Source organism: Lynx canadensis, chromosome E1, assembly GCF_007474595.2.
Source record: "Lynx canadensis isolate LIC74 chromosome E1, mLynCan4.pri.v2, whole genome shotgun sequence".
NCBI lineage: Eukaryota > Metazoa > Chordata > Mammalia > Carnivora > Felidae > Lynx > Lynx canadensis.
In genome coordinates, this window is record NC_044316.2 from 39,863,945 (window position 1) to 39,888,265 (window position 24,321).

At 56.9% G+C, this 24,321-nt stretch overlaps 2 protein-coding genes across 4 annotated transcripts; one reads left to right on the forward strand and one right to left on the reverse strand.

The window, feature by feature from the left end:
- Window positions 1–5,710: 5,710 nt before the first annotated feature.
- Window positions 5,711–11,968, reverse strand: P3H4 (prolyl 3-hydroxylase family member 4 (inactive)). Of its 3 annotated transcripts, XR_003964810.1 has the most exons (9): window positions 11,474–11,968; window positions 10,969–11,121; window positions 10,671–10,842; window positions 9,870–9,998; window positions 8,795–8,940; window positions 8,074–8,157; window positions 6,459–6,603; window positions 5,982–6,147; window positions 5,711–5,884 (listed from the first exon to the last, which is right to left on the reverse strand). XR_003964810.1 is itself a non-coding variant. In XM_030296599.1 (8 exons), the coding sequence occupies exons 1-8, from the start codon at window positions 11,951–11,953 to the stop codon at window positions 6,125–6,127; spliced, it is 1,332 nt and encodes a 443-aa protein (XP_030152459.1). In that variant the 5' UTR covers window positions 11,954–11,968; the 3' UTR covers window positions 5,711–6,124. The 3 variants fall into 3 exon arrangements, 2 of the variants coding, with proteins under 2 accessions (XP_030152459.1, XP_030152460.1); XM_030296599.1 differs by having other exon boundaries at window positions 5,711–6,147; XM_030296600.1 differs by lacking the exons at window positions 5,711–5,884; window positions 5,982–6,147; window positions 6,459–6,603 and adding an exon at window positions 6,975–7,875.
- A 1,142-nt stretch (window positions 11,969–13,110) lies between these two features.
- On the forward strand, window positions 13,111–22,627 carry FKBP10 (FKBP prolyl isomerase 10). Its single transcript, XM_030296792.1, is given in 11 exon segments — window positions 13,111–13,125; window positions 13,127–13,356; window positions 17,453–17,598; window positions 18,040–18,229; window positions 18,350–18,495; window positions 18,886–19,075; window positions 19,230–19,375; window positions 20,111–20,303; window positions 20,717–20,859; window positions 21,060–21,223; window positions 21,566–22,627. Coding segments are annotated over 11 exon segments (1,749 nt in total). The 3' UTR covers window positions 21,752–22,627.
- Window positions 22,628–24,321: the final 1,694 nt, after the last annotated feature.

Genomic DNA, 24,321 nt, shown 5'->3' on the forward strand with positions numbered 1-24,321 from the left:
CTGAGAGTTTGGTTCGGGGTGGGGGGGAGACCTTGCCACCTGAGTCACCCCTTTGCTGTTCCTTGTCTGGGCGACTCCTGGAACAGGCTGACACAGCTGAGGCCCCACCCGCCTGCCCCTGCCTGCCCCTCCCTCTCCCAACAAGCCAGGAGAGATGCTTGCCCTGACAGGCGCCCTTCCCACGGACAGGCCACCCCTCCCCTGGCACACACGTGTACAAGCACGCGCGCGCGCACACACCACACACACACACACCCTGATAGCAGGAATTTCTCCCACACCTGTAGAGAGTCCTTGGGAAGAGGAAGGAGAAACAATCAGAGCCCCCTTCTTTGTATATATGGGGAAACTGAGGCTAGAGCCAGGAGAAACTTCCCCAAGTCACACAGCAAATTCCTGGCAGGCCTGGGACTCGAACAAACCTGGTTTCCTGCCCACCAGCCCACCAATTTAGGTCTTTTCCATCCCAAACAAGGTGGGGTGCAGTGTGTGTGTGTGTGTGTGTGTGTGTGTGTGTGTGTGTTGGGAGGAGATGAAGACCAATTTTGTGGGAAGTCAGCTCAAAGTGGGACTTGAGGGGAAAAACTTGCAGATTCAAGAGCCAGGGCTGGGGGGTGGGGTGCGGTTTAGTGGGGACTTGCTGACCCCAGGGGTCAAAATCAGTAACCTCTGCTCACTGGCGCTGAAGCCTCTGAGGGGGAGGGTGCCACCCAGAGGCACAGCTGAGGGCGGTGCTGAGACCTTTCCCCCACCTCCCTAGTCTCCCTGCCCCAGACTCCGGCAGGGTGGGAACTGGGGCCAGGGCTTGGAGGCCCCTGACCCTGTACCGTAATGCTGTCTTCCCCAGTCCCATCCTGTGGCCACCAGGGAATTTGAGAGTTGAGATCTCTGAATATTTCATTAGCACTTCAGCCTCCCGTTGAAGACGCAGCCAACTTACAGCCCATGGATAATTTATGGCCCCAGAAGAGAGTCTGGAAGTGGTGGGAGGGAGGGGCGGGAGCGTGGGGGCGGGTGAGGCCTGGACTGCACTGTGCAGAGGGTGCCGGACAGAAGCCAGATCCATCCAAAGTGTGTGTGTGTTTGTGTGTGTGGGGGGGGGGGGCTGCTCCGAAGCCAGGGACATTTCCATTTTTGAGGATTCTAATATATTACAAAAACAAAACAAAACAATACCAACCACCATCACCAACCAGGTTTGTCAAAATAATTGTGCTAAAGGTTAAAGTCATACGACAAGCATTTTCTGACTTCATTCATATCCCTGTGTCCCTGTAACTATGAGCATAACCTCATTTGGAGATACCAAAACCTTTTTTTTTTTTTTAAAGATTTTATTTTTAAGTAGTCTCTACACCCAATGTGGGGGCTCAAACTTACAACCCCAAGATAAAGAGTCACATGCTCTACCGACTGAGCCAGACAGGTGCACCTCAAAAGCTTTTGATGGGATGTCCTTCATGGCCACGAGGCCTCTTTAGCCCCCTGCTCTCCACACCACCACGGCCAGGGAGAGAGACCAGACTCACCACTAAGACTGGCTGAACCTTGCTCCTTCCCAGCTTCCTCCAGGAAGGCCACCAGGATTTGACCAAGTGGTCAAGGGAAAAGGAGGGCATCTCATGTGGCCACTCCTTACTTTGCTCCAGGAACATAGCATCCCATTCTTCTAAAAGAAAAGATAAGGGGCGCCTGGGTAGCTCAGTGGTTAAGCCTCTGACTCTTGATTTCCTTTCAGGTCATGATTTCCCGTTCCTGGTATCAAACCCTGTGTTAAGAGTCTCCCTTTCCCTCCCCCTCTGCCCCTCCCTTGCTAGTGCACACACTCTCAAAAAATAAAATAAAAATAGATATATAAATAAATAGGAAAGATGAAAAAGGTGACCCCAAATAGAAAATGTTAAGTTCTCTTGGACTTTGGGAGTGACTTACCTTAGTGAGTTCTTCCCAAATTCAGAGGATTAAGGTGGGGTGTGTATGAAAAAGCAGGTATGTCCTCCCCCTTACCTCAGTTTCCCCACCTAGTCTGGAGAGGAGCTCCGACCCACAAGGGCTGTTTAGGGGACAGAAGAGAGCTATCCAGGGCCCTGGCGCCAAGTGGGACCCAGGCAGGTGTGGTTACAGGTGACGTGTCCGCAGGTCGCCCGGTTTGGGCCGGGGCTGGCTCTGGTGGGTAGCCTGGGGCCCCAACATATTCCCACCTCATCCTCGAGCCATCTTGGGGCCAAGCCAGCCTTCTAGCCTCAGTGGGCCTCGGTTTCCCCATCCATGAAGGTAGGGCCATCTGCCAGGGCTGTCCTTGGAAAGGAGCTGCAAGACTGGATGAAGAGCCCAGAATAGGGAAGCTGCAGGGAGGTGGGGGCGCTCGGGCCCTGCGGCTGCCGGGACTTCTGTCAGGTTACGCTGTTGGTACCAGTGCCAACTGGACACGGCCTTCCGCCACAGGGAGTCACGCTCTGTCCCCAGGGGGACCCTACTCTCCCAGAGAAAGGGGAACACCAGGGTGAGACTTTAAGAGCTGATTCTCGGGGCACCTGGAGGGCTCGGTCAGTTAAGCATCCGACTTCGGCTCAGGTCATGATCTCCTGGTTCATGGGTTCAAGCCCCATATCGGGCTCTGTGCGGACAGCTCAGAGCCTGGAGCCTGCTTCGGATTCTGTCTCCCTCTCTCTGCCCCTCCCCTGCTCACGCCTCTGTCTCTCTGCCTCTCAAAAACAAATAAAGCATTTTTTTTTTTAATTAAAAAAAAAAAAAAAGAACTGTTTCTCAAACCTAAGGGGGGAATTTTTTCCATTGGAATTCACTGGAATTTTGGAAGAGCCTTGGGACTTTCCCCCTGCATTGGCCGTGACTTCTCAGCATTCAAGACCCCCAAGAGTCTGTACCCAGGCTCCCTACCATGGGCCCAATTACCAGGAGCTGACAATGGTGGGGGAGGGGGCAGGCTCAGGAATCCAGGCTGGGACACAGAACCTGACAGCCTGCTCTTCCTTCCCCCTCCCTCCCGGAAGCCCTCGCCTCCCTCCCCGGGCTGCGGCAATGTGGGGGCTTTGTCCACACATCTTGCCCCAAAGCCGACACCTTTCTCTTTCTCTGAGCAGCACTGATTTGGGGGAGAACAGTTTCAAACCCAGCTCAGCCACCACTCAACTGGGACAAGTTGAGGAACCTTGGACAAGTTGCTTCTCATTCCTCAGCCTCACCTGTAGCACAAGGGAATTGCTATCTATGTCACAGGACTGTTTTGAGTACCTGCTGAGTGCCCAGCACATGGTGGGCACTTGCTACATTGTAGCAGTGATGCTCGCCTTAGGATGGGGTCTTTCCGGGTCTGGGCACCTCTGTGGCATCTGTCTGGCCCTACTGTGTGAGGTCATCATCCCCCGTGCCTTTTTGGCCTTCCCTAACCTTCTACCCATTATACTACAGATGCTATGACTGATGAGGTGCTGGGTGGGGTGGTGGGGGGTAGGGTAAGGAGGGAACAGGTGAGACAGATGTGGAGGAGGCGAGGGCATCCCCACAGGGTGGGGTTGGGAGAATGGGCTGGAGGGCCCACGCTGGGACTCGGTCTCACCGGTTTGGGGAGCTGGCCTGGCAATGGGGAGACGCTGGCATCAGGGAGAGGCGGGAGGGGCTGGTGGCTGCCTAGGAAAGGAGAGCTGAGTAAGGGACACGGGGCTACAGGGCCTGGGCAACAGCCTGGACGTGGGGGGAGCACCTAGGCAGGAGCTGGGGACATCCCTGTCACACCCGCACTCTGTCTCGCCACCACATGCTCAGAGAAGCCACTCGCAGACGCACACGTAGACACACACAACACACATCTTAAATGGCCACCCCTCAGGTCTCCCCTTCCCTCCTACCCAGCTCTATTTTCCTGTCTTGATTTATCAGACTAATCATGTAACTTATTTATTATAACACCTATTGCTTATTGCATAGCTCCCTGCTGGAACACAAGCTCCATGAAACCAGGGTGCTTGGCCTGCTTGGCCCACTCTTGTATGCCCAGCAACCTACAGTGGGCTTAGCACATACTGGGTGCTCAATAAATATGTGCTGAGGGGCGCCTGGGTGGCTCAGTCGGTTGAGCGTCCAATTCCTGATTTCGGCTCAGGTCATGATCTCATGGTTTATGAGATCGAGCCCCGTGTTGGGCTCTGTGCTGACAGTGTGGAGTCTGCTTGGAATTCTCTCTCCCTCTCTCCGCCCCTACCCCACTTGTGCGTGCTCTCTCTCTCAAAATAAATAAACTTAAAGTAAATAAACGTGTGCTGAGTGAGCAAACCCCTCTAGAAACACATTCATGAATGCTCACGCTCATGTGCAGAAATACAGTCACCCCCCAAACTGCCACAGACATTCTCAGACACAGGTACACAGGCTCACAGGCTCACACCCAGACCCACACGTCCACGCAGCACACAAGACACAGACCTTCTCGCTCCCGAACCACACGCTTTCAGACTCACACCCAGCTGTCCAGATTCCAAAGCTCCTACTCACAGCAGGCACGCTCCAGCGCATCCCAGCTCCCCTCCTCCGCAGTGCCAGCCCCAAGGGCAGCCCCTCCCAGAACCAGGGGGCGGGGCCTCGGTGGAAGCTGACAGCACAGCAGCTAGAAAGGGGTGGGGCGGGGCAGGGCCACCCTGGCACCCGGGAGCTCTGAGGAGACGCTGCCACTTTAGACCCACCTACGTGGAGAGAAGGGAGTGAGGTCACCGGTGCCCTCAGCCTTGACCCAGCCCTGCTGCAGCCCGACTCTGGCCTTCCCGTCTTTGTCTCCACCAAAGACCCAGGGGTTTGGGTGAGGCAGAGAGTCCTCCCGGGCACAGAGATGGGCAGGGCCCAGAACAGGTCCCCTGGCCCATCAGTAGGGAAGGCAGGGGTGGGCAGTGAGAACTGGGCCTTCCCAGCATCAGCTCCACCCTCCAGTAGCAAAGAAGCCTCCTACAGCACCTTGCCCCCCAGGGCGGCCTGAAACATGGGGAATCGGGCAGAACTGTTACCTGCCGTGTCCTGGCCCAGGGTCCCTCTCCAGAGAGGCCCTTTTTGCCCCCACCTTCCCACTGTGGAACATGGGGAGGACGCTGGTGAGTCACAGCGCCGAACAGCCACCTGAAATCATCCTTACCTCGGCACCTCAGGACTCTCTGCCCCCCTGGAGCTGAAACAAGATTGGGCAAGAGGATCTGGCAGTCCCAATGCCACCGTTAGGTCTCATGTTATCAGACTGTGTCCTTAGGGCCCCTCTGGCTGTTCCGATGGAGCCCCAACCTCTGCTGAGGAATGGGAGAATGGGCACACAGCAAGGCAGGGCTTGCTCGCTCAGACCCTAGAGAACCTGGGTCAGTAAATGCCTGAAAGTAAAAACCGGAAGTAAATGTCCTTGGCCCCCTCCCAACGCTCACCACACTCCCTGAGGGGAAGTAATGCTGGACTAGGAAAATACAGCACAACCCATGTTAGAAATCTGAAACCATCTTCCAGGGACCAGGAAAGGAACTGTGTGCTCACGCCCCCTGGTGGCAGATCTGCAATTGCACTCTGCTCTCACAACCACACCAGGGTCCCCCGAGCCAAAACTGTGCCTTTGGCCCCCTCGCCCACCACTTATTTACAGATGAGGGGAGACGGACGCAGAGGGAGGCAAGGAAGGATCTGCACCCTAGCCCAGGGGAGCCTGGAACCCAGGTGCTGCAACTCATTCAACAAGAAACTTTTATTGAGCACCCACTGCCAGCGTGCCAGAAACCGCTGGACTCCTGGTCCAGTGCTCTTCGTACACTGGCTGCCCCTCTGCTGTCTCTGAATTCAGGCTGAGACCCCAACTTGGAGGAGCAGGAACCTTCTTCAGGAGACTGTCCGGGTGAGGAGAGCCCTGGGAGGAGGAAGGGCCATCAGCAGCTGTAGCACCACCAACTTGGGGTCCAGAGACCCCAGAGAGGAGACAGAGGGACCCGGGGAGCAGCGCTCACAGGTGGGATCGGATGGGGCCTGGTCAGCTATGTCCATTTTACGTTTTTAATAAATAGTTCTTGCTGCTGCCCAGGCTGGTGAGGGTGGTCCCATTGGGCCCAGGCTTCCCCAGCAATTCAGGGGTGCAAGGGTAGCTCTCTTCTCATGCTAGTTCAGGCTCCAGCTCTGAAAAGGAAAGGAGGAGCACCAGGTTAGTCCCCCCCCCACTCCCAAAGAGCATCTGGGGGCTGTCCTGGGGGCAAGGGGGCAGCAGGAGCGAGGCTCCCTAGGACAGGTCTCAGCTGGTCCCGGCTCTGAGAAGGATGCCACCCCCTCACACACAAAGTGGGACAGGGTTGGCTAACAGGCTAGAAGCCCCCCGAGGCGGGAGGTCCTGGCGCTCCGACTGCCTCTGCAGCCCAGTATGTGGATCCTTCTGTGGCCAACCTCCATCCCAGGTTGCATCCCCACCCTCCACCCCGACTCGAGTCACTGACCGGCCTCCGCCTCATCACCCTTGGCATCCGGTTCCTGCCACCAGTCAGCATAGATGCCCTCCTCGTAGTCCCCCTCCCCCTCGAACTCGGCATCGGATGGGGGATCCTTGGGCTCCACAGGCGGCACTGTCTCTTCCAGCTCCATCTACAGCAGCCCCAGGGTAGGGAAAGAAAGGAGGTCACAGCAGGCACAAACCCAGACCGGCTCCCTTCCTGGCCGAGGGGCCCCCCATCCCATCTCAGCCCCCAAAGCCCCTCCTTCCCCAGTCTCAAGATCCCACACAGGACTGATCTGAGGGTTTCTCCCACAAGGTCCCATTCCCAAACTGCCACTTCCCGCACCGATGTATGGGGCTCCCCCGACAGAGAGTCAATGTTAGCGTAAGCACTGCTTTCTCCAAGGCCATCCTTTTAAGCATAAATTCCATGGCCATAGCGGATGCCGCTACTCCCTGCATGCTGTCTGCTCATGCAATTTCTTGGCCAGAAACACGGTTGCCCCCCCACCCCCACCCCGTGCCTGGATCGCTCTCATTGACTCACCAATGCCAGGCATCAGCTCCAGGATTCAGCCCTGGCCGATGACCCTGGCTGGATATGGAGCCCTCCTCTGGTGCCCCGTGCTGACCTCTCCTGAGCACCGTTTGTGCCTCCCCAACTAGACTGTGAGCTGCTTGAGAAGGGGACTGTACCTTTTCATCAACTTACCCCAGCCCCACACATTGTCTGGCAAACAGCAGGCCACAAATAAGTGTAATAAAAATGGCCACCATCCACCGAGCACCTGCTCTGGGCCAGCTCTGGGGAAGATGCTTTCCATACTTGATCTCATTTCACGGTCACCACAATGCTGTGACACCAGCATCACCCTCCCCATTTGAGATGCAGGAACCGAAGTTCAAGAGCTACCTGAGACTTGCCTGGAGGCTGCCCAGCTGGTAAGCAGAGGGGCCAAGTCTGGCTGTCACCAAAGCCGGGGTGCAAACAGCATAGCCCCTCCCCCATGCATGATGAGTGGGGGCACGGGTGAGTGAACAAAGTGGGGGATGGATAAATAATAAGCGCCAAGCAGCCACACCCACAGAAATTTGGACTCCCAAACCCCCTCATTCAGGATCAAGGGATCACACTTCAGTCCTTCCTTCCTGGCACCGGCATTCATTCATTCACTGGTTCATTCAAACTCAGTTTCCCGGTGCCAGCTCTGGGGCAGGCGCTGTGGAAAAGCTGGGAATAACCTGGTCCCCCATCCCAAAGCACGAGCCTCTGAGAGACTGGCTGGAGAAGGGATGGATCAGGGCTGCAAGTAACTCCAGGGTCAGGGAGGCACAGAGGGTCACAGTTGGTGTTGCAAGCCCAGAAGGCAGAGCCAGAACATGCAGGGAGGGCTTCCCGGAGGAGCGCCACTTGAGCTGGGCTGGGGGAGTTATGTGGCAACATTCAGACACGCAGAGAAGGAGAGCATGAGAACACTGAGTGGGGAGCAAAGAGCAGGTATAGATAAGGAGCAGCTGACTGCCCCCTGAGGTAGGGCCGAGCTTTGGCACAGAGGCCCTCCAGGAAGAGATCAAGGGTCCCCGCCATGGCCCAGCCTAGAGAGCAGGTGGCCACTTACCTCATCATCTGGCTGCAGGTACATATGTGCGAACTCCAGCAGTTCCCGAAGCTCTGCTGTCTGATTGTGGTAGAGCATGGCCTCCTGAGAGGAAGGGGGGAAAGTGAGGTAAGCCAGAGCCTGCCGCCAGATGGTAGAGGAGCCAAGTTGGGATCTGGGTTCCCCCCCCGCCCCGCACGCTTTTTCAGCTCAAGGAGCAAGGAACAGGTATCAGTCACATGCTGACTGAAAAATCATAGCTGTTTGGAGAGGTTAGGGAGGATTGGGAGGGCTCTGTTAGAAAGAGCTCTTTAATCGATTAGCAATGTCTGCCACTAGTAAGGAAATCGAGGGTGGCACCATGTGCCCCATGGCTGCCAGTCTTGCCCTAGATTCCCAGGGGTTTCCTTAGTGGGTCCAAGCTAGGGAGTCCCTGGGAAGGAGGGCAAAAGCCAGCAGTGAGAGTGGTGAGGGTGGGGAGGGGAGCAGGTGGTAATGGACGGGTATTTTTGCACCTCCCACAGCCTGGGCGCTGTGCTACCATTCTGTAGGTGAGGCAACGTATTCAGCAAGGATCAGTAATGTTCCCAGGCCCGTTCAGCGGGTGGGGCTGGCTTTGAACCCAGGACTCCAATCACCACCCATAGTCTTTCTTTTCACTTCCCACCCTGCCTTCCAAAGAAGCCAGAATTTTTTTTTTAAAACCACCTGTCCCAAGAGTGCCTCCAAAGGCAGTGCCCACCTCCCGGGGCTGGAAGTCCTCCTCCTCTAGGCCCCAGCGAGCCCGGTGGAAGCGGTAATACACCAGGTTCTGCTGCATGACACTGTCGTCAGGGTCGAAGAGCATGTAGCTGGCGGCGCTGCGGGCGGCCTGGCGCACGTCATTCACTGCGGGCAGGACAGGAGTGAGGAGTAGCCCCCACACGTCCCCGCCTTCAGGGACAAGCCATTCCTAGACCGTCCCCCTTTCTCACTTCAGTCCAGTGCTCCTGGCTCCCCAGCTGTCCCCCCCCCCACCCCACAGTATCTTTTGGCCCCTTCACCCCACCCAAATGATAATGCAAGCTAGAATGTACTGGGCACTTACCACGTGCCAAGCCCGTGTAACTCATTTAAGCCTCACCATTATCATCATCCCCAATATACAGACAAGAAATGTGAGGCACAGAGAGGTTAGGTAAACTGCTCAAGCTCACACAGCTGGAGAATAATGGCACTTGAGAATGAGAGCCCAGCAGCCTTGCCCTCAACCTCTTCACCAACGGACCCATGAATGGTCTCCTGGCCCCTTGGTCCTTAGCTCCTCCACTCCAACTCCAGCCTCCATCTGAATTTTGGCAGCTCTGCATGGCAAGAACTCTGGAGTTCGTCAATCCCGGCCCCCGTGGATGCCAGGCTCTCCTCCAGACGAGGAGAGCCATAAATCCTGGTGCTACTTTTCATTGGCCATGTGACTAATGGCCCCTTGAGCTCTATGAGCCTCAGTTGCCTCATCTGAAAAATGGGTCCCGTAATGTCAGCTGCAGGGGATGGGTGAAAGCACCAAGTGAGATCAACAGATGTGGTAGGCCTTTGTAAACTGTCGACTGTGGTGGAGTCGTTGGCTACCCATTTACCCAAGAGGTTTCTGAATTCTCCTAAGGTTGCTCTTTGTTCCTTCCCCTCCTCTCACCTGTTTGCCACCCCCAGCCTTCCCTGCCGTCACGCAGGGTCCTCACATATGAGGGACGGCTCCCCACGACCCTGTAAAACTCTCAGGGCAATGCTTTCTCTTCCCCCCCCCCCCCCCCCCATCCCAAGCCCACCAGGATGCTCACACTTGTAGTAGGCAAACTGCAGGTAATGATACATGGTGGCCACGAACTTCTCCACGAAATAGCCGCCCACGTTGGGGGTCAAGTTGGCCTCACAGTCCACCTTGCACTGCAGGGACTCTGCAAAGAGATCTAGGGGGTGGAAGGCAGTGGTGAGGAGCCGGTGCCTGCCCAGCCGATGCCACCACAGGAGGTAATGCCAGTAAAGACTTGGCTCAGGATACAAAGGGCAGTGCTGAGGCAACTACTGTGGCCTGGGCCGCCTTACCACCCCCGCAGCTCAACCCCCACCCCAAAACCGGAGGGAGTTGGGGCATTCTGAGGCAGATGAGGTTTGGAGGTGGGAAGCCTAGGTAGAGAAGCTCAGGAGAGTTCTTTCTGTCCCCGCTGAGGCACCCCGTGGTCAGGGATCCCTAACCAGGTGCGATTTCTGGCCACAAACTGCCTTCTGCACACACCTGCTGGGCTGTTTCTGTACATATGACCACGGCACCTTTGCACCTGTACTGCCCTCCGCCTGAGGCCTGTGAAACCAACGTCCTCAGGCCTTTTTGGGATGTCACCACCTCTCTGCACCAACGCCTAGCACCTTGGACACTCAGGACTGTAGCCTTTCTCACTGACTGAAGGCTCCCAGGGCAGGGATAACACCTTATTTCTGTGCACCTCCCAAGAACCTCCTGGGTGCTCCATACACGCGTTTGGGATGAATACTTACACGTTAAGAGGCCTTAGGAGCGCTGGGAAGCAGGGCCCTGTGGGTGAGAGGGTCACCCACAGGGATCTGGAGGAAGAGGGGAATACCTGCTATGGCCGGGTAGAAGTCCTTGAAGTCCACCTGCTCGTGGGCCCCCTCACAGCCAGCCAGACACCGGGCAAAGACGGCCAGGTACTCAGCCAGGGCCCGCTCCATGTCCTCGGTGCTGCTGCGGAAATCTCCGCTGTTGTAGAGCTTCACAGCCCTGAGGAACACCGCCTAGAGGGGTGCGTCAGAGGGGTCAGGGAGACCTCCAACACCTCCCCTCCGGTACAAGCCCCGCGGGGGGCGGGGGGACGGTGGTCAGGAAGGAGCGTCAGGGCCAGCCCTACCCCTCCAGCCCACCTCATAGGGCTGCGCCTCCAAGTCCGTGAAGGGCTCCTCGGCGGCGTCCAGCAGCCCCCGGTAGTAGCTGAGATACTTGGCGGTTAGCTCGTGCTTCGGGTTCCTCTGGAGGAAGGTGTAGGCCGCGGCCGCCGCCTTCTCCAGCCGGTTAGCCTGCGGGACAGGGACAGAGAGGGTCGGAAGGGCCAGAGATCGAATCCCTGAGTGCACAAGGGGGCTTGGCTGTCCTTGGTTGTGCGATCGATGCTGCTCCGAGACCGGACGGAATCAGATGCCGGCTCCGAACGACGCGCCCCAGCTGCGCCCAGAAGACGAGGCGGGGCAGGGGGCCAGGGGCGAGGGGCACCCGGCCTAGGGGGGCGAGGTGGGACGGTGGCTCCAGGACCGGGGGCGCGGCGGGGCTGGAGGAGGGCGAGGCAGGGCGGAAGGATCCGGGACTGGAGGAGCCCGGGTGGGGCCGGTGGGTCGCGGGGTGGGGGGTGGGGGCGCAGGGGAAGGCACCCACCTTGAACAGCGCGTAGTGCAGGTACTGGTAGGGCAGGCGGCTCTGGAAGTCGCGCAGCAGCTGCCGCGGCGGGTAGGGCACCTGGAAGGCGGGCAGCGTCCGCTTGCAGCGCCGCAGACAGGCGGCGCGTTCCAGGACGTGGCCGAAGAGCCGCAGCTCGCGGGCCCACTCGTCGCCGCGGCCGCCATCGGGGCCGGGCTCGGGCCCCGGGAAGGAGGCCGCGGGCGGCGCAGGGCCGCTGCAGTTGGCGTGGCAGAAGGCCTCGCTGTCCCGCAGCAGCCGGTGCAGCCGCAGCGCCGCCTCGAGGTAGCGCGCGCTCTCGCTCCAGCTCTCGCCCTCGTACTGCTCGAGCGCGTGCCCGTAGGCCGCGGCCAGGGGCATCAGGTCCTCGGGCGGGAAGCCCCGGAAGCTGTACTTCTCGTACTGCCCCGCGGCGCTGCCCAGCAGCAGCCACAACAGCCCCCACGCCGCCCGCCCCATGGCCGCGCGCGCCGGCCGGCTCTCCCGGGCCGAGGAGGGTCCACGGCCGCGCGGGGCGGGCGGGGGCGCCGAGTGGGGCCGGGCGGGGGGCGCCCGCTGGGTCTTAGCGCCGCGCAAGCGACGGCAGGAGGCGGAGTCGAGGTCTGGGTCAGCTCTCCCGAGGGGCACAGGGCCCACGGGAGCCCTGAGGCCCCTACGTTGGCCGCCTCCTGCCCTTGGGGGGGGGGTCTTCCCCTTGACAGATGGTAAGTGGGTGGAGGAACGCTTCCCGCAGGGAAGGGGACCCGCAAAGCCCCTCCCCACGCAAAGACAGTCCCCCACCTTAAGATCAAGACATTGAGGGAGCGCCGCCTCCACCACTCTGCCCAAACCTTGGCATCTGGTTCTCTTCCATTACAGAGTCCCTCCTGCTCCTTCTCCGCCCCTAGCCCCGAAGCAGTCACTTCTAGTGGTCCCTCCGCTCCAGTCCGCGACTCGGAGGCGCACTCCTGGTTTCACCCCGCACACATCACTCCTCGCTGCCGCCCACCTATGTCCATCCCCGCGCGGGATCGTCCTGACTGTCCAGCTTTTGCGGGACCACGCAGCTCGATCCTGGAGAGGCCATCGCTGAGACAGTGGGGATGTGGGGCGGGGGAGTACCGAGACAACCCCCTCAGATTCTGGAGCCTCACCAGCCACCTGGAGAGGCCTAGATTTGGGGGGGAGGCCAACGAAAGAAACAAGGGATACTTCAGTCCGGCTTTAGGGACCCAGGGGTTCGGGAAAAAAAGACACTGAACTTTTTCTTTTTTTTTTTTTTTTTCTTTTAATGGGGGTCAGCTCCAACTTCTCCGCTTTCCCGAACCTCCCTCCCAGGCTGAGGCCCCAGGACGCTGAGCCCCGGGAGATAGGGAGGGGGGATCTGGATCTGGAGTTCTTTGTGGTGCATTCCTGGACTCCTACACTCAGCCTTGCCCCCTCCTCCCATTCCACCCTCCGTCCTCCGCCCCGCCAGCTCTTTCTCCCCTGCCCCCATTCCACGTGGGACTAGCCGGGCGGGGGTGGGGACCAAGGACAGGAAGGGGGGGAGCCAGCTCCGGGAGGAGGGGGAAAGGAGGTTTGTCGGCGGCGACTCCCTCGCTCGCCCTCACTGCGGCGGTCCCAGCTCAGGCACTATGTTCCGCACGGTGCCCCCCCAGCCGCACCTTCCTCCGGCTCCCCCTGCTGCAGTTGTTGCTGCTGCTGGTACAGGCAGTGGGGAGGGGGCTGGGCCGTGCTAGCCCGGCCGGGGGCCCCCTGGAAGATGTAGTCATCGAAAGGTACCACATCCCCAGGACCTGTCCCCGGGAAGTGCAGATGGGGGACTTTGTTCGCTACCACTACAACGGCACTTTCGAGGATGGCAAGAAGTTTGACTCCAGGTAACGGGTTGGGTGCCCTCAGACTCGCCCCTCCCCTTGGGGCCAGGCTGTCTCTATCCGGGGATCCCTAATTGCCCTTTGAGGATGTGTCTGCATCCCCTACTTACTCCATGTTCTCCTAAACCTAACACAGCACCCTGAGGCTGGGGGCTCCCAGACACCATCTTCCCAAAGATTTCCCTGCCCTTAATTTCAAACCCTCACCTCTTAAAGGACCCCAGTTTCTTTCACAACAAACTCCCCACATTCCCCAAAGTGTTTGATGATCAAGGTGAACTGCTCTATTTACTCAACAGTGCTTGATTTAAAGACATGGCAGGGAGGAGGTTCTGGTCCCCAGCGTTGGGGGGAAGGGCATGGTCCCTGATGCATGTGAATCCTCCAGTGGTCTCAGCCTGGGACCCCCTCCCTTTCCACCCGGGCTGAATCCCTTCTGGTTCCAGCCCCAGGTTTCAGTGCCTTTGTAACCAGAGAAGAGTCAATAGAACTTTTTTGGAGGCGGTGGGGGTTATAAGCAACCAGCATGTTAAAGAAGGGTGAACACTGTAAGACAGCAGGATGGATCTAGGAGTGTAGGGCATAGCTCCGTGTGGGACAGATAGGGACCCAATCTGTCTACGTGTCACATGGCTGGGCATTGCCCCCCTGGGCTCCCGGAGGGTTCTCGTACCTCCCTCTCTGGGTCTCCCTGCACCACCGCCCCCCCACCTCCCTCCATCTTAGCTCTACCAGGCCAGTGCTGCCACCCATCTTGCCAGGCTTGGGGTTTGAAGGATGGGGTTCTGATCCGATCAGGCCTTTTAGTCTGCTCTGGCAAGTCACTTTTGTTGGTGGGGGCAGGGCAGGGCTGTTCGCTTAAACCTCAGGTCCCAGTCACACCGCATCCTTAGAAGTCAGTCCCCTCTTAGACCCCTTTCCCAAAGCACACAACTCAGCCCACGGGAAATTAGCTTCCATGGCTTTGGAAGGGCAGGCAGTGTATTAAGAACATGAACTCCAGAGTCCAAGACCTGGGTTCAAATCCAGCCAATGACCGTGGACAAGGAATTAGGCCTCTTTAAGCTCATGTCCTTATCTGAAAAAATGGAGATGAAAAACAATCTGGAAAATTAAGTCCTCCCTTCCTAAGGCAGATAATAGGGCTTAAGCAAGATGATGAATGAAAGAACTTCACACAGTGCCTGCAAATACCAAGGCAAGTTCAGGGAACATTAGATTAGCCTTGACTCTGGGGAGGACTGGGTGCCCTTATCATGTTTAACTGGTAGGAACTTTGTGCAGTGCTTGGGCCCTCACAAGAGCACCGTGAAGGAAGCAGCTCAGTGGGCAGAATGAGGTGTGGACAGTGGCCAGAAGCACCGCCCAAGCCAGGGAGGGGTTGGGAGCAGGGGATGACTTCCTTGGTGGGACTCTAGGAGCCAGACTGGCCCCAGTTTGTGCAGTGCTGAGCTTGGAAGACTTTCCTAACCCCTTAACCCTTTGATCAAAATGAAAATCTCTCAGGGCGCCTGGCTGGCTCAGTCAAAAGAACATGCATCTCTTGATCTTGGAGTCATGAGTTCGAGCCCCATGTTGGAGGTAAAGATTACTAAATAAATAAATAAATAAATAAATAAATAAACTTGAAAAAAAATAAAATAATTTAGGGGTGCCTGGGTCAGTTAAACATCCAACTTCGGCTCAGGTCATAATCTCATGGTTCGGTTCTTTTTTTTTTTTTTTTAACGTTTATTTATTTTTGAGACAGAGAGAGACAGAGCATGAACAGGGGAGGGGCAGAGAGAGAGGGAGACACAGAATCCGAAGCAGGCTCCAGGCTCCGAGCTGTCAGCACAGAGCCCGACGCGGGACTCGAACTCACGGACCGCGAGATCATGACCTGAGCCGAAGTCGGACGCTTAACCGACCGAGCCACCCAGGCGCCCCTCAGTTCTTTTTTTTAATGTTTCTTTCTTTTTTTTTTTTTTTTTTATTTTTGAGAAAGAGAGAGAGAGCGCAAACGGGGGAGGGGCAGACAGAGAGGGAGACAGGATTTGAAGCAGGCTCTGTGCTGACAGCCTGTCGCTGTGGCTGGGCTCCAACTCACGAATCATGAGATCATGACCTGAACTGAAGTCAGAGGCTTAACCGACTGAGCCACCCAGGCGCCCCTCTTGGTTCAGTTCTTGCAGAGCCCTCTTCGGATCTTCTGTCTCCCTCTCTCTCTGCCCCTCCTCTTCTCCACTCCCCCACTCTCATGTGTGCATGTTCTCTCGAAAATAAACAATTAAAACAGTAAAAAATAAAATAATAGAAACAAATTTTAGGGGCGCCTGGGTGGCTCAGTTCGTTGAGCATCCGACTTGGGTTCAGGTCATGATCTCGCGGTTCGTGAGTTCAAGCCCCATGTTGGGCTCTATGTTGACGGCTCGGAGCCTGGAACCTGCTTTAGATTCTGTCTCCCTTGATCTCTCTGCCCCTCCCCCATCTGTGCGCACTTTCTCAAAAATAAATAAACATTAAAAAAAATTGTTTTAAGTACAAATCTCCCATCCTCCCTTAACTTCTGAAAACTTAAAACTGTAGCTAAAAGCAAATAAAAGCCTGGTGTGCCTGGGTGGCTCAGTTAGTTGAGCATCTGACTCTTGATTTGGGCTCAGGTCATGATTCAAGGGTTGTGGGATCAAGCCCCACATCAGGTTCTGCACTGAGCATGGAACCTGCTTGAGAGTCTCTCTCTTTCCCTCTCTCTCTCTCTCTCTCTCTCTCTCTCCCTCTGCCCCTCTCCCTAGCTCTCTCTCTCTCTAAAATTAAAAAAAAAAAGCCAATAAAAGTCAAGAGATACAGGGGCGCCTGGGTGGCTCAGTCGGTTGGGCGACCGACTTCAGCTCAGGTCATGATCTCACAGTCCGTGAGTCCGAGCCCTGCATCGGGCTCTGGGCTGACAGCTCGGAGCCTGGAGCCTGTTTCAGATTCTGTGTCTCCCTCTCTCTCTGACCCTCCCCCGGTTCATGCTCTGTCTCTCTATGTCTCAAAAAAAAATAAACGTCAAATTAAAAAAAAAAATTAAAAAAAAAAGTCAAGAGATACAAACTTCCAATTATAAAATAAATAAGTCATGGGGATATAATGTATAGAAAATAGTATTGTATTAACTTTGGACAGTGACAGATGTTAACTACACTTATTACACAATAAGTATGATCTCGTATGTAAATGTCAAATCACTTTGTTGTACACCTGAAACTAAATCTTGTATGTCGATTATACTGCAACAAAAAGTAATAAATAGAAGTAAAATAAAATAAAAATGAAAGCCATGGCAATTTCAGAACAGGCCTTTCCAAAATTGGAAACCAATCCCTACCCTCATTCAGCTCTGCTGCCCCCTCCTTTCCCTGGAAAAGCCATTGATGCAGTGGCACAAACACGGAGTTGAGCAGACTGCATATTAGCTGTGTGACCTTGGGCAAGTCATTCAGTCTCTTGTCTCAATTTTTGTCATAAGAAAAATGAAAACAGGGACACCCGGGTGGCTCAGCTGGTTAAGCGTTCAACTTCAGCTCAGGTCATGACTCGTCTGTCAGCCTGGAGCCCACTTCCGATCCTCTGTCTCCCCCTCTCTGCCCTCCCCTGCACACGCTCTCTTTCAAAAATAAATGTAAAAATTTTTTTCAGAACAATGAAAACAGTAATGCCCATTTCACAGGGGAAAGGATTAAGTAGGTGATTGTAAAACAGGCTAAGCATTTATCTGGCACATTGTAAATGCTCAATAAATGCTCCCTTCCCCTTTATGCCATACTTAGCACCCCTTTGCTGTCAGCAGATGGTGGTAGCTCCCAGGCCTGCACAGCCCTCCCTTATCCCGGGCAAATAAAAGCTCCTGGCCTCCTGGGGGACTCCTCTTGTGTAACAGCCCATCCTGTTAAGGTGGGAGTCATGGCTGACCTAGGGGGAGGCATGAAGACGAGACAGAAGCATGTGGACCTACACCTGTGATAGGGAGGGGGCTTGAGTGTGTGTGTGTGTGTGTGTGTGTGTGCGCGCGCACCTGTGCATGCATGCGATCAAGGCCCGAGGCCAGTGTCTCCCATCTGTTTCCGCTCTCCCCCAGCTATGACCGAAGCACCTTAGTGGCCATCGTGGTGGGCGTGGGGCGCCTCATCACCGGCATGGACCGAGGCCTCATGGGCATGTGTGTCAACGAGCGGCGACGCCTCATTGTGCCTCCCCACCTGGGCTACGGCAGCATCGGTGTGGGTGAGAAGGGTCGGGGCACCCGCACGGGGATGGAGGAGACAGGAGTCAGAATGGAGGACCCCAGGGCCAGAAAACTGAAGCGCAGAGCAGGAGAGCGACTTGCCCAAGGTCACACTGAATATGCAGTGTGGATAGTGGCAGGTCTGGGACTAGAATTTCAGTCCCCCGGCCCTGGAGTCGGGGGAAAGGCGATGACAGGGCCCTGGGTGGGATCCAAGCTTGACTAGGGAGAAGGGGCACTAGGAGTGGTGGAGGGAGGGGCCAAGCTGGACATTCAAATGTCCATTCCACCCACCACCCTGGGGCTGCAGCAAATGTGGGTACCCGCCTCTGATACAAGGTAAGGGCCGGAGGGAGTCCTGGGGCCCTAGGGACCGTGGCATGGCGAGGGGTCTGGGGGAGCTGCACCGAACGTGAGCTGTGGCTGCTGGACCCTCACAGCGGGGCTCATTCCCCCGGATGCCACCCTGTACTTCGATGTGGTCCTGCTGGATGTGTGGAACAAGGCAGACACTGTGCAGGTGAGCACCTTGCTGCACCCAGCCCACTGTCCCCGCACGGTCCAGGACAGCGACTTTGTCCGCTACCACTACAATGGCACGCTGCTGGATGGCACTGCCTTTGACACCAGGTGAGGGCTGGAGAGAGTCCTGGGGGGGCCGGGGACTGTGTGGCATGATGTGGAGGGTGTCCGGGTCCCATCCGGCCTCTCCCATCTCCAGCAGCATCACTTCTACCTCATTCTCTGCAGCTACAGTAGGGGCGGCACTTATGACACCTACATCGGCTCTGGCTGGCTGATCAAGGGCATGGATCAGGGGCTGCTGGGCATGTGTCCTGGAGAGAGAAGAAAGATCATCATCCCTCCGTTCCTGGCCTATGGCGAGAAAGGCTATGGTGAGGGCAGACAGGGACTCGGGGATTCCTCAGAAGAGGGCTGCCGTATACAGTTGTGCAGGTTGTGTACTGCACAAGGGCACTCAGCCAAGGAGGCAAGTAGGGTAGGGGTGAAATCTAGCTCTTGGTGGTGATCTCACTAAGAAGAGGTGCTTTATTCTGATTCACACAATCATTTAGGATGGGCTGGTGGTGGCCCGGGGGAAAATCCAGCTCACGCCTTACAGGGAGAGCAAGAAACAGGGCTGCTGAGGGTATGGAAAGGTCTCTGGAGAGCAGAATTAGCACCTTTTTACAGGGTGCCCACATGGGCCTTCCTGAGTCAAGAAGGAGCCCTGGTTTGCTCTCCAGTTGTACCACTTGTATGGTTCAAGTCTATCCCTTCCCCAGGGACTGTGATCCCCCCACAGGCCTCCCTGGTCTTCCACGTGCTACTGATTGATGTCCACAATCCGAAGGACACCGTCCAGCTGGAGACACTGGAGCTACCTCCTGGCTGCGTCCGGAGAGCTGTGGCTGGAGACTTCATGCGTTACCACTACAATGGCTCACTGATGGACGGCACCCTCTTTGATTCCAGGTGTGTGGTTGGTGGCGGGGAGGCGGGAGGAAGGCCGAAGAAGCTGAGGCAGGATCTGGGGTCACCCGGGCGCAGCTGGAGGTGGCTCCATCCTGCCTGGAAGGGCAGGGGCCCCTTTGACCCCCTGGCCCGCCCTCCCCGCCCTGTATTGCAGCTACTCCCGCAACCACACCTACAACACCTATGTGGGGCGGGGCTACATCATCCCAGGGATGGACCAGGGGCTGCAGGGCGCCTGCATGGGGGAGCGCCGGAGGATCACCATACCCCCCCACCTCGCCTATGGGGAGAACGGGACTGGTAGGCATGTCCCTGTGCTCGCGGTCACCCCCCTTGGCAGCTCCACAGACTGCTCCCCCACCTCCCCAGCACAGGGCCGGTCCAGCCACCGCTCTGCCCCTCTCGCCTCGAAACCCATCACCCACCCACCTTCTGCCACACAGACTCCATCCTTTTCTCCAGGGGCCCTCCCCTCACTTCTCCCTTCTATACTGGAGAAGGGCAGCCGACTCCTGAGCTGGGGAGGCGGGGGTGGCTATGGGAGGACAGAAACAGTGTAGCCCTAGGAAGCAAAGAAACCTGGACTTGACTTATGCTAACTACCTTGGATGTAAATTGAAAAATAAATAAGTTATTAATAAAAAAGAGAAAAGAAAGAAAAAGATGATTGAAAAAGGAAAAGAAAGAAAGAAAGAAAGCAAGCAAGCACCTGGACTTGAGACCCAGCTCTGCTGGAAGCCTCAGTGTCCTCACCTGTAAAATGGGACTAAGGACATTGACCAACAGGGTAAGTTACTGGGAGGTTGCGAGATGATGTGTGTAAAGGGCTTTCTAACTGGCATGGCCCTCCCCTCCCCTCCCCTCCCCTGCCCCTCACCCCCACAAGAGGTACTGAAGAAGAATTGACCCTGGGGACGAACACCCCAGCCCATCCTCGTTGGAAAACACAGGGCGGGGAAGCTCTAGGGGCCTCCGTGGAGGCCTGAGCAGCCCCTCCTGGATTCTGAGCCGATCCACTCCCCGTTCTGGCCCCAGGAGACAAGATCCCTGGCTCCGCGGTGCTGATCTTTGACGTCCACGTCATTGACTTCCACAACCCTGAGGATCCAGTGGAAATCAAGATACTGTCCCGGCCCCCTGAGACCTGCAACGAGACCGCCAAGTCTGGGGACTATGTTCGCTACCACTACAACTGCTCCCTGCTGGATGGCACCAAGCTCTTCTCCTCGTGGGTCCGGGGCGGGGCCAGGGCTGGGCAGGTGGGTGGGCCCAGGCGTGGGGAGTCCCCCAGCACCTCCACTCGTGCTTCCCCCATAAGTTCCCATCCAGCGAGCGTGGGGTGGGGCACGAGGAGCTGAGACTCTTTACTGGCGGGACTGGAAGGGTGAGGCTGGCAGTCTGGAGGTCTGTTTGTGGAGGGGAAACCAAAGCAGGGAGAGGGGAGCCCTCCAGGCTGCACTTCAGGGGCAGCGGCAAGACGGGGAGGGCGCCCCATCTCTGAACTGTCGGTCCCACGCTCTGCTGTGTGGGGCGGGCACCAGAAGTGACTGGGAAACGGGGAGGGCCGGGCTCGCTGGGGTGTGAACCTGCCTGGGACGAGGATGGGTGCTGAACTGGGAATCTGCTCTCCCCCCACCCCAGCCACGACTACGGGGACCCCCAGGAGGCTACCCTGGGGGCCAATAAGGTGATCGAAGGCCTGGACACGGGCCTGCAGGGCATGTGTGTGGGAGAGAGGCGGCAGCTCGTGGTGCCCCCGCACCTGGCGCACGGAGAGAGCGGAGGTGAGGGGCAGACTGGTCCTTTGCCCCCGCCCGCCTTGGGCCTGGGCGGTTGGTGGGAGGAGTGAGGGAAGCCTTCCCAATGGTTCTGTAAACATCCCGTGTGCCCAGAAGGGGAAACTGAGGCATGTGGGCTAGGGAGCACACTGGGCTCAGACCCTGGCCTGATCGGGACGCTTTCCTTCTGTCCTCCCTCCCTCCAGCCCGGGGTGTCCCGGGCAGCGCAGTGCTGCTGTTTGAGGTGGAGCTGGTGTCTCGGGAGGAGGGGCTGCCCACCGGCTACCTGTTTGTGTGGCACGAGGACCCTCCTGTCAACCTGTTTGAAGGCCTGGACCTCAACAAGGATGGCGAGGTCCCCCCGGAGGAGGTGGGTGAGGAGCTCACTCCGTGCGGTCACCCCAACAGAAACCACCACCCCGTGTGGTGGCATGAAGCAAACACAGTCTACGTCTGTTGTCCTGTCTGTGCCTGTTTCTGCCCTTGCACTGGGTCACTGCACCTTAGGTCCCCTGTCCCTGCCTCTTCTTCATGCAACCCACCCCACCCCCCCAATGCTGCCTGTCCTCCACACCCGCCCTCTGCCTGGCCCCCAGCACCTGCTCTTCTCTCCTCTGTGCCTCCCTGTCCCCCAGGGCCTTTCCCAAGGCCACCCACCGCCACTCAGGCGAGACCCTCACTCCCCTCTCCCCTCGGCTGTCTTGGCTCCTAGTTCTCCGCCTTCATCAAAGCTCAAGTCAGTGAGGGCAAAGGACGCCTCATGCCTGGGCAGGACCCAGAGAAGACCATAGCAGACATGTTCCAGAACCAGGACCGCAACCAGGATGGCAAGATCACTGTCGAGGAGCTCAAACTGAAGTCAGACGAAGACCAGGAGCGAGTCCATGAGGAGCTCTGAAGGGCAGGGGCCTGGGCCCAAATGCAAAGGCCCACTTCTCGGGGGGGTGGGGGGACAGTGGGCAGTGGGGCTGACCTTCCAAGGGTCACCCTCCCCTGTGCTGGCATGTTGGCTGGGAGCATCTAAAAAGTGGTCAGAGATGACTCTGGTCTTGCCACCAGCCCGAGAGTAAAATCCACAGCACAGACCTCTATTCAGGTTTTCTCTTCCCACCCCACACCCCTCACTTACAAGGTTTGGAGTCACAAAGCCAATCCGGTGATTGGTGGAGTCTAGGGGCTGGATGTGGCCACTGCTGGCCCCTCACCCATACCTCCCCTCCGCATCACCATACGATGAACACGGCCAGCCGAGCTCACCATGTCATTTCCCCAAGCTTCCCTTTTATCTGTACTTTTCCTTGCCGTCCCCAAGCACCCCCCTACAGCCCCCATTTCTGTGTCGAAGCAGCTCCCAGGAGCATGAACCAGGACTGTCCAGACCCTCAGCCTTCCTCTCTCAGCTCTGGCTGGCTTCTAGGAAGGGCCTCCCCCCTTACCTGTTCCCCCACACCTATCCCATACCCCCTCACTCCATCCAGTAGCGGCTGAAGGCCCCTGGGGTGCTGCAGTCAGGGCTGGGTTTGTGTTGCCTTTCATCCCTAAGGAAGGCTGCTTTCTCGAAGGGACAGAGAACCGGAAGAGTAGGAAGGGTAACTATTGGGATGGGTCTTAGGGCTATGAAATCCTTGGGAAATCCTGGTTTCAGGGCAGAGTTAAACTTGGAAGAGGGGCTCGTTTGGGGTGAGAGGGGAGTGGACAGAGCTCTGCACACTCAAAAGGCTAAATTGGTGTCAGATCCCTTTCTCCTTTGTGCCAAATAAAAGACTAAACCAAACACCTCAGGCTGTGCTCTTTCATTGTGTGTATGGCGGGGAGGCCCTCAGACCCAAAGATTGGGGAAGAAAGGGGAACAAAGTGGGCCGTCTCTTCATACCTCATCAGCTCAAGATACTGTGTCCCTCGGTCTCAGCCTCCTGCCTCCTGAGGCCTAACCGGGGCCCTCCCCAAGGAAAGGGACCCCCAGTCTGCCGGAGGGAGGGTGCAGAGTGGGCATCTACAAAGGGGCCTGCCAGGAAGGTGTGGAGAGATGATCCGGGTCTCCCAACCATCCCAGCTGAACAAAGAGGCGGTCCCTGACCTCATACATGACTCAGGGGTTAGATCAAACCGCACAGGTCAGAATCCTCTCTTCCATGTAAACTGGTCCCAGTACTCAGCTATCCCCACCTCTCCTTGCTCCGGGCGGCCAGCCTTTCCCACCTGCCGGATCCACCCTGCTGCCTAAAGGAAAGGTAACAGAGTTGCAGTCTGCAGGCCATCTGCCCCTCACCTGCCTGGCTGGACTCTGGCCAGTGCAACAAAAATGACCTGAGCCAAGAAAGAACGGGGGAGCAGGGGAAGCTTGGGAGAGAAAAAGTTGGTGCTGGACTCCCTGGACCGACCTGTCCCCACAAGCACCTGTTTCTTATCCAGCACCCTGAGACACATGACTTTTCCCATGGCCAGTAATAGACACTCCCGGACCCAAAGCATCCAGAAGGCACCTCCGGATCTGACGGTGGCTACAGACCTGGCCTCGCATGGTAACCGCCCCCTGCCCAGAAGCTAACAGGCCAGCCCTGAACTGAAGCCCGTTTGAAGGCACGATACAGAAGAAACAGTATGGCTTGGGTCAGAAACACTCAAATCCTGGCTCTAGCTCCTAGCTATGGAGTTGGGGCAAGTTTCTGGTCTTCTTGAAGCCACCCGGAAATGAGAAGTATGCCTGCTTTCAGGGACCTTGTGGAGGATTAAATGGCACGCACCTACAGCAAGCACTACCTGTCCCTTCGGACCTGCAGGTAAACGCAAGTGTCCCACAGCCAGCATCCTCTGCAGCAGGATGAGGGGGTGAATCTCTCGGAGGACAGGCTAAAAAAATGCCGGGTGAAACTGGCTGCTTTACATTTTCTCTTCAAAAGGTACCCTAGAGAATTCAGTTAGTCCTTGACCATCCAAGTCAACAGGGAAGGGACACGGGACAGGAGCTCTGAAGGAAGCCTAATGATGCAAGATGTCAGAGCAGAAATCACTCCCACCTGTCACAGAGCATCTTCTCCCTTCAGGTCCCGGTCTTGACTCCCCTTAATTAAGTCACCCATCTTGGTGGTCCTGGATCCCTCTGAGGATCCATAAGGAGGGAACTCAGCAGATAGGATTGGCCAGATCCCACCAATCCCAGTGGGATTTCAAGTTTAATGGATACCTCAGCCTAAAGTCAAACCATTCCAGGTCAGAAACACACCCTTCCAACCCCGCCTGCCCACCCTGACCCCCAAGCACCTTTCATGCTCAGAGGGTCTTGTGGGTGAATTCAGTGTTGTTGTTGTTGTTGTTTTAATACTTTATTTTTTTAAGTGATCTCTACAGCCAGCGTGGGATTCGAACTCATAACCCCGAGATCAAGAGGCACACGCTCCACTGCCTGAGCCAGCCAGGTGCCTGTGAATTCGGTGGTTTTGAAATTCTGTGCCATAGAGCCCTAGTGGC